General features: G+C 48.7%; 1 protein-coding gene across 6 annotated transcripts in view; it reads left to right on the forward strand.

The window, feature by feature from the left end:
* The window catches only part of PRMT2 (protein arginine methyltransferase 2), a 31,757-nt gene extending 23,689 nt beyond the window's left edge, over nucleotides 1-8,068 (forward strand). For 3 of the 6 annotated variants that reach the window (XM_004062957.5, XM_019017739.3, XM_004062956.4), the window contains 5 exons: nucleotides 1,836-2,011; nucleotides 3,930-4,059; nucleotides 4,902-5,038; nucleotides 6,518-6,689; nucleotides 7,423-8,068. In XM_004062957.5, the coding sequence (XP_004063005.1) occupies nucleotides 1,836-2,011; nucleotides 3,930-4,059; nucleotides 4,902-5,038; nucleotides 6,518-6,689; nucleotides 7,423-7,455 (648 nt within the window). In that variant the 3' untranslated portion in view covers nucleotides 7,456-8,068. Of the gene's footprint in view, nucleotides 1-1,145; nucleotides 4,372-4,901; nucleotides 5,039-6,517; nucleotides 6,690-7,422 lie in introns of those variants that run through there. The other 3 variants (XM_055373818.2, XM_055373820.2, XM_055373821.2) reach the window with 3 other exon arrangements.
* The last annotated feature ends 1,431 nt before the right edge of the window (nucleotides 8,069-9,499 follow it).

Here is a 9,499-nt window from a genome sequence, read left to right on the forward strand (position 1 = left end):
GAATATATCCAGTGTGTGTTCTGAATATACAGAGAAATCTCAAAACTCAACAGGAAGAAAACAAGCCAATTGAAAATGGGCAAAATACTTGAACAGACACTTTACCAAAGTGGATATACAGATATCAAATACACACATGAAAAGATGTTCAACATAGCCATCAGGGAAATGCACATTAAAGCCACAGTGAGATATCACTTACACCCATTGAAAAATTACTAAAATAAAAAAAAATCTGATAGTAATACCAACTGTCATCGAGGATGAGGAACAGCTGAAAGTCATGCATTGCTGGAGGGAACATGCCACTGTGGAAACAGGTGGGTGCTTTCTTATAGACTTGTATGTGCACTCACCTTATGCCCAGGAGTCCCTCTCCTGTGTGTTCAACCCAGAGATATGCAGGCTGTCTGTGTTCACACAAAAACCTGTACGTAAATGATTATACTAGCTCTCTTTATAATTGCAAAAAAAAAAAAAAAACCTGGAAACAACGCAAGTGTCCTTCATCTGGATAATCCTTAAGGATAAACTGGTGCGTCCACACAGTGGAGTACCACTGAGCAGTGAAGAGGAGCCAGTTATTGAAACAGGTAATTTGGAGGAACCCCAGAAACGGTACAGTGAGTGAAAGAAACTTGTCTTGAAAGGTTATGTACTGTTTGGTTCCATTTATATGATATTCTCAAAAAGACACAAGACCATGGGGATGGAGACCAGATCGGTAGCTTGAGAGGCTGGGGTCAGGGAGGGCATGACCACCAGAGAAAAGGGTGAAGAGTGTTTTGGGTGGCAGAGCTGTGTGTATGCTGGCTGTGGTTGTGAGGACAAAATCCACACAAGCGCTCAAGTTTGTAGGCTGTACACCAGAAAAGCTGTTTCACTACATAACTGAAAAAATAAGATTGAAAAATAAGATGTATATATTTTTTGTGTGCATCTGTAGAAAAATACTTGAAGGTAAACTGCAGAGTGATAACAGTGGTTCCTTCTGGGTACTGGGTTAATATGTGATTTTTATGTTTGTTTGAGCTTTTCTAAGTTTTCTACATTTTCCATACAAAACATGTATTACTTCTATAATAAAAGCAGCTTGAGATTATTTAAGGAAGCAAAACACTTCTGTTGTTTCTCATCAACTACAGGATGAAGTGCAGGCTCCCCGGGTGGCTTGCAAGGGCCACAGGCCTTGGCCCCACCTCGCTGGTGCTCCCTCTACTCCTTTCTGTGTTTGAAGCAAGTTCTGGTTCAGACAGAAAGCCTGGCCTTTGAGGGCATTGGGTCCCCACTTCCTCAGTCACAGATGTGATGTGCTTCCCTTGACTTGGGACCTTCTGAGGGATGCAGGGTGGACCAAAGGACCACGTGAATGGCCAGGGCATGCCTGCGTGACTTTCGGTTTCTTAAGCAGTGATTTCAGTCCACTTAAAGGGTTGTGAAAATTCTGAGAATGCTACAGACCAAAATATATTTTATGTAACAGTTGGGACCCGGCAACACTTCAGGGCTCTTTCAAAATCTGGTAGCTACGAGCTCTTCCGTGACTGAGATGGGACAAGAGTGAAGATTTGTCCTTGCTTTTAGCTCTGCTCCAGTTCATAGTTCTAATGGGAAATTATGGGACTTAAACCCAGGCTGTGAGATGCATCAGTGACGTGTGGGCATAAAATAAACCCTCGAGATGTTCTCTTGCATGGTACACTGGCCTAGGCAGGAATATTCTTGAGGCTAAAACTGTAGAACTCTCAGACTAGTGTTACGAATGTGGTGGTGAGAGGCCTGTGCAGCCACGGGGCCTGTGATGTGTCTCCTGTGTGTCTTTCACTCCTTTGCAGTTTGAGTTCATGATCGAGTCCATCCTGTATGCCCGGGATGCCTGGCTGAAGGAGGACGGGGTCATTTGGCCCACCATGGCTGCGTTGCACCTTGTGCCCTGCAGTGCTGATAAGGATTATCGTAGCAAGGTGCTCTTCTGGGACAACGCGTACGAGTTCAACCTCAGCGCTCTGAAGTAAGTGTCCACAGCCGAGACTGGCACCGTCTTGTGGGGCCTCCTGGTCCACAGTCTGCAGGTGGGCCAAGGCCCTGGGAGATCCCATACGACGGTTGGATAAATGAGGGTACCTGTGCACCCAGATAGGACAATCTGTTGTAGCATTGGAGTAATTAAAGCAGTATGGTGCTATAACAAGAAAAGACAGATGGGCAGAGCAGGGTAGAATGCAAGGAACAAAAATTTTCGTATGTGAAAAAGGTGGCATTATGATTAGGAGGGAGTGAGGGCCAAGTCAGCAAATTATTCTGGAGCAGTTGATTAGCCCTTGTTCTCTCACGCCATACGTGAAAACTTTAATTCTGCATGGAATCAGCGTCAACAACAGACATCCATGGGGGCCTGTGTGCACCATCTTAGGTGGAGAAATGAGCAGCAACAATGGATGGAATGGACCCTGGGCTAGATAGAATCTGGCAGTCTATGTGGCAGAAATCAGCAAAAACACGACTGTAAAAGCAAACAAGTAATTAGAGAACTCACATGCTGTCAGGTCTTGGAATCAATCAGAAAGAGATGACTAGCCAGATGGAATTGCAGCCCAATCATGTGAACAGGCAAACCGCAAAAAATAAATAAAATTACCAATAAATATATGAAAAATTATAATGTTGTTAGTAGTTAAAAATGCAAATTAAAATACATGCTGTTTTCCCTACAAGACAAGCAAAGAGCAAATTAAAATAGTAGCCTGGGCTTGCCTGGCAGTGGCAGGGAGGTGTGGCTGCCGGGGCCTTAGAGGTTGGCATCAGGCCGCCCACCCCAGTCACTGCCAGAGCCTCCCACCTGAGTGTTCCTCCCGGCGCTGGAAGCCAGTGGCCGTCCAGAGGAACGTGATTGAATTGCTGTATATCCATCTGGTGGAGCACTGCTGTGCGTCTGTTAAAAGAGAAACCATAGGTTTTTAGGGATATGTAATGATATTTAGAAAGGGTTTAAGGGCAGTAAAGCTTGGCAGAATAAACCGTGTATACAGAATGGATGTTTGCTTGCATAAATAAATTTATATAAATATGTCTGGGGGATAAAAATAAGTATATCACAATGCTAAGACAGGCATATGGGGAATTTAAGCTTTTCTTTATACTTGTCCATAGTTTCCAATTTTTAAATTCGTAATTTTTTATCAGAAAAATAAATATGTAAATATAGTGGAATCTTTATTAAAACATTCACTTTTATTTGCTATTTCAGAAGTTACTGCTTTGCTTATTTTTTACAACATTTCTGTGGTAAATAATCGGTGACTTACAAGCGTAGTGCAGCCAGTGATGGGGGTTGGCAAACTGTGACATGCAGGGGCCATGCGGCGTCCAGTGTCTGTTTCTGTGTTGAATTTGTGTAGCAACAGAGCAAGTATTTCTCCTGAAACTCAGACTCACTCAGGCCACCTCAGCCCTTCTAGTTCCTTTCGTTTATTATAGAGTAACCCACAGCAGGAATACCGCGTTCATTTACTGTTAATAGAAAATCCACAAAAGATTTTGAAATCAAATACATTCTAAAACTAGGCAAGACACGCTGCAACTCCCCTTGTCCTCTGGGTTATGAGGGGTGAGCATTGGTTTCCGTGTGCTCAGATCCCATGAATGAGACCTCACAGGGAAGCGCCCAGTGACTGGCAGGCTCCTTAATGCCTCCAGGTCAGGCTCAGGAAGTCTCTGGATGCCTGGGTAGAGTCTGGGTCTTCTCAGAGCGGGAGGCACCCAGGGCCTGTGGAGGCCTGAGGGCTGCTATGGGGTTCCAGGGCCCCAGATAGTGGCTTAGCATCCTGGTGACACAGAAGGGAAAGCAGTCACCGCGGTCCCACGTGTGTGTTTTGAAGCCTAAGATGTTTGCAATGACTCTCAACAGTCGCTTTGACCTTTTCCCCTAGATCTTTAGCAGTTAAGGAGTTTTTTTCAAAGCCCAAGTATAACCACATTTTGAAACCAGAAGACTGTCTCTCTGAACCGTGCACTATATTGCAGTTGGACATGAGAACCGTGCAAATTTCTGATCTAGAGGTGAGAAAAAGATGAATTGCTCCTTATATTCGATAATCAGTGACCACGAAACACTCAGACCAGAGCCTGGCTTATCATAAACCTTCAGTGAGTGCTGGGGGTGTGAGTAAATAACTAATTATTTTATTATACAAATAAGTGAATTTATAAAACGTTTGCTACTGATTTTTTCCAGTCTTTTTTCTTTTTTACGTTCTATTTTGATTCTTTCATATTGTACACCATTTTCTTTATGTCTCCAGCGTCTTCATTTTAGATTTATGTTTAATATTCTCAGCATCTTCAAAATCAAATAAATTATATTTCGTTTCATTATGGTATTTGCATTACAGTTTTTTTCAAGTGTTTTTAGCCACTCTTCATGACAGAATTGTTAGAATTCCCTCCGTGAATCCCTGTCTGTGGCCGCGCGGTGGCGCTCGTGGGCTCTGGGCGGTTTCCCCGCGCCCCCGCCCTGCCTGGCACCCCAGCTGGCGCCGCGTCTGGAGATGGGGCGGGCGCGGTGGCGCCGGCGCGCTTTGGTTTTTAGTTCGTTCTGCTGCGGAAAGGCCCAGCCTGGAGCTCTCCAACTCCTTAACTTGAAGAGCCGAGCGCCGAAAAGATTCCGCAGGAATCTGGGGCAGAAAATTGGGCGCAAGAAGCTCAGATGCTTGAAACGTTTCTGACTGAAGCCTCTGAACTCACGATGCGGGTTTTGGGGGTGGTTTCCCCAGGGTGGGGGGCTTTTCTACGGTTCCTGACGCATTCAGCGTCTGCGCGGGGCGCGTGAAGGGGGCCGCCCCAACCCGGGCCCTGCGGTGCCACGCGGTGCCCACGCGTGCCTTGTCATCTGCTTGACCCAGACCCTGAGGGGCGAGCTGCGCTTCGACATCAGGAAGGCGGGGACCCTGCACGGCTTCACGGCCTGGTTTAGCGTCCACTTCCAGAGCCTGCAGGAGGGGCAGCCGCCGCAGGTGCTCAGCACCGGGCCCTTCCACCCGTGAGTGTGCGGGGCGCGGGCACGGGGTGCGGGGTGGGGGGCGCGGAGATGGGGGGCAGGGGAGTAGGCGGGGTGCGGGGATGGGGCGCGCAGGAGTGGGTGGGACGCGGCGTGGCGGTCGTGGGGGGGTGGGGCACGTGGGGGAGCGGGCAGTGGGGTGGGGGCGCGGGCAGTGGGGTGGGGGCGGCGCATGGGGGCACGGGTGGTGTAGACACCGCAGCCTGTGTGCCCCCTTCGGGGTCTCGCCACCACTCTGGGCCCAGCCCGGGTGTCCCCCCGACAACAGCCCCAACAGGAGGAGCTCTCTGTCTTCCACCCCGCGAGGAGCACCACAGCTCTTCATGGTCTGACCCAAAGCGCCTCCACGGGGCGTCGGGGTTCACCTGACGTTTTTGGAGGCGCCTGTTTTTTGGGACACATTTCCCCGCCAGCACCCTCGGCATGTGTGGCGGTGGAGCTGCCTTCGGGGCCCTGCAGGCCTTCCCTTTGGGTGGGGTTGGCTACCCCGCTCTGGCACCTGCCCGGCTGACTTCCCAGCGTGGTGGCCCCGCGAGGGGACCCCGGCTCCAGGGAGGTCGCAGAGGTGCGGGGTTGATGGCCTGGCCTGGCATGTGGTCCCCATCACAAGAGTCCTGTGGTGCCCCCTCCAGTGCCATCACCGGGTGGAGGTGGGCAGCTTGGAGGCCAGTTATACCCATCCCCGAGTCTGGGGGCGTGGAGTGGGCAGTGACCTGGGGCACAGGCTGGGGTGAGGGGTGTGACCAGAGTCAGGGAAAAACTGGAGACCTGAGGAGCCCCCCACTTCACTGCTGGCCCCACCGTGGACAGTGGGAGTTTGAGGGAAGACAGAGCCTGAAGAACTTAGAGATGTTTCCAACGCAACCCAGTGCAGAATCCTAGCGTTTTACTATTTCCCCCCAAATGTGACCGTTGTCCTCACCTTGTAACCTTCACAGAAGTGACTCCTTGGACCTGATTCTGTCTGTGTACACCACAGTTTAACAGCAGGAGCTAGATCACCAGCCTCTGCAGCTTAGGCAAGGGTGCAGGAAGGGGGTGCACAGCCGTCCTCCTGGCGGGCCGGGGAGTCGACACCACATGGGACCTTTAGTGCAGCTGTGTGTCCCCTGAGCTCCCGCATCCTCTGGGCCGCCCAGGGTGAGCCGTCCACACCTCCTGGAATCTGAGTGGTCTCAGGAGCAACCTTGTGTTTGGCATTGGCAGGATCTGTCTCACCAGCGTAACTTTGATCCCGGTGTATCCCATAGAGTCCCTTTAGATCACAGGGCTGGGGGTGTATATGTTCCCTGAGTTAGCCTGAAAAGCCAAGCTTTGTGTCCCCAGGCCCTCAGGGTGGACTGCCGGCTGTGTGGGTGCTGTTGGGGGCGAGAGCCAGTGCGAGCCTGAGTGAGCGCCCCGAGGGCCATGTGGAGACTGCCCTAGCTCAGCCTCCAGGTCACATGCACCCCTGTCTTGCAGCACCACACACTGGAAGCAGACGCTGTTCATGATGGACGACCCAGTCCCTGTCCATACAGGAGACGTGGTCACGGGTTCAGTTGTGTTGCAGAGAAACCCAGTGTGGAGAAGGCACATGTCTGTGGCTCTGAGCTGGGCTGTCACTTCCAGACAAGACCCCACATCTCAAAAAGTAAGATACGTAGTTGTAAGATTCTGTCCTGTGGGTGCCGGTCCTCAGGGAGACAGGCCTGGGTGGTGGTAGTGATGGCAGATGCTGGCCCACACTGGGGTCCACGCCTTTTGTGCAAGAGTGATTTAATCCTTACACAGAAAGCGCCTGTTGTCATTGGCTTCATTTCCCATCTGACAGCACAGGAAGTGGAGGGCTCTGGAAGGGAAGTCATTCCCTCAGGTGACACGGTAAGTGAGGGAGAGCAGAGACCCACATCAGCCTGAGGCCCCTTGTGCCATGTCCAGAGGGTCGACCCCCAGATGGACAGAAGCCTGAGCTGTGCCTTGGCGCTCCCTTTACACAGGCCTCTGTGGCTTCCCAGGCAGCAGTTAGTCTAGGCGTGTCGTCCGTGATGCGTGTTCTGATGGCAGCCTTCGGATCCGTGTGTGAGTTCATGTGTAGCTCGCCCAGCTCACTTGGGCTTCCTGTCTCAGAGGCTGCTGAAAATGGAATGTTCTTCTTTGGACTCAGGATTAATGTGGCAAAGAAAATAAAAATAAATGGTTTTCCTTCATTTTTTATATTTGTTTTGTGCTTTGCTTTGTGATAAGTTTTTGTTAAAAGTTTGTCATTTAAAAAAATTCTGCACCTGAATACTGTTCTCTTGTCCAATATTAAACCATTAGGAAATGTAGTATGTTAATCAAATGATTTATCATCTGATTGACCTGTTGTCATTTATCTTTTTCAGGCTGGAGAAAAAGTCTTCCCCATCTGGAGATGACAGTTGATGCTTTATTTGGAAAGCAGTGTGCATATCTTGAGGGGTGATGAACACAAGCAAACCAAGTTGCACCTGGCTTCTGCACACTCCTGTGAAAGTCGGTGAACATTCACTCCACATTGACCCCTCCCTAGCCTGGCAGGTGACGTCAGGGTCCTTCACAGACAAACACGCTTGGGCTCGGCAGGAGCTGCCGTGGCCACCCCCACTGCCCAGTGTCTGCCCTCTAGAAGTAGGCTGTGTTTCCAGGTGTTCACCCGTGGTGCCCACAGTGCCGACCCGTGGCTGGGTCGGAGCTCCATGTTCCTAAGCTAGGTCTAGGTCTACACTCCTAGGACGCACGCATATCAGCCCGTGTACCCTGTGACAGTGACTGTCCCCACTCCTGTGTTAGTGGTGCCCTTACTGCCGTCGCTCATCCACTCGTGTGGGACGTAGGATTGCACAGGGCTGTGCCAGTGGCGTGTAGGGAACGCTGCCCTGGCTCAGCGCGCGAGCTAAGGTGGCGATGTACGCGATGGGACTCTGCATGGGATAGTACAGTTGTGTAGACGTCTTCCAAATAAATTATGTGTTGGTGCATCGCACATGCTCAATAAATATTTTTAAATGAGTGAATGTCATTGTGTATCCTGTTTTATGCATATATGTTATTTTTTGTAATTACAGGATCATACTATATGCATTGCTTTGTAAGTTTTTCTCAATATTGTGAAAAAACTTCCACATCAGTAGATACATGTCCATAATTTTTTTTTGTACTGTTTTGATTTTTATTAAATTTTGTTGAAATATAGGCTGGGTGCAATGGCTTACCTCTGTAATCCCAACACTTTGAGAGGCTGAGGTGGGATGATTCCTTGAGCTCAGGAGTTCAAGACCACCCTGGGCAACATAGCGAGATACTATCTCTACAAAAAAAATACAAAAATTAGCTGGCATGGTGGCGTGTGCCTGTAGTCCCAGCTACTCAGGAGGCTGAGGCGGGGGGATCACTTGAGCCCAGGAGGTTGAGGCTGCAGTGATCTAGGACTGCACTGCTGTACTCCAGCCTGGGTTACAGAGCAAGACCCTGTCTCAAACCCCAAAAAACAAAACTGAAATATCAAATATATATTGAAAACAGTGCTAGTCATGGGTACATAGATGATGGCATTTTATAAAGTGGACGCACATGTAACCAGCATCCAGGCCAGGACACACTACAGATTCCCCGATTCCCCTTCCACTCAGTGCCCACCCTCTCAAGGGTGGTGTCCTGACTTGTAACTGTCGATTACTCTTGCCTGAATGGAGTTGTACACGTGTTCTTTTGTGTCTGCCTTCTTTAATTAAACATTGTGAGACTCATCTATGAATTTTAGACAGTGTGGTTATGGTTGACTTTTTCACTGTGGCATAGTATTCAACTGCATGAATAGACCACAGTTTATGAATCTTGTTTCACATGGTGTCCTTTTGGGTTGTTGCCATGGTTTAGCTATGATGATTACTGAGACTATGGACATTTCTGTGTATTTGTTTTGGTGCATGTATGTACACATTTCTGTTGGGTGTACACTGTATACCAGGTTTTCAAGTCAAGGAATCTAATATCCCTGCCAGCTGTGCATGAGAGCTGGCATCCTCGTCAACACCCAGTATTGTGTTTTGCATTTTACCTGCTCTGGTGGGCGTGTGGATTTGGTATACATTTCATTGATGACTAATCCAGTTTTGTAGATTTGCCGCTCATTTGGCTATCCTGTTTTTGAGGTGCTTGTTTAAGTCTTTGGCTCATTTTACTATTACGGTTTTTTTTTTCCTATTTCTAATTGAGATTCCAGGTGTTCTTGATATAATTTGGCTGAGTCCTGTAACACATATATTTTTGTGAATATATCTTTTCCCTTTCTGTGGCTTTTTTTTTTTTTTTTTTATCGAGCATCGAGCTGTGAAGAAGCTGTGTCACGATTTTCTTTTTTTTTTTTTTTTTGTTTGAGACGGCATCTTACTCTGTTGCCCAGGCTGGACTGCAGTGGCGTGATCTCAGCTCAATGCAACC

This window comes from Gorilla gorilla, chromosome 22, assembly GCF_029281585.2.
Source record: "Gorilla gorilla gorilla isolate KB3781 chromosome 22, NHGRI_mGorGor1-v2.1_pri, whole genome shotgun sequence".
In the NCBI taxonomy this organism is placed as follows: Eukaryota; Metazoa; Chordata; class Mammalia; order Primates; family Hominidae; genus Gorilla; species Gorilla gorilla.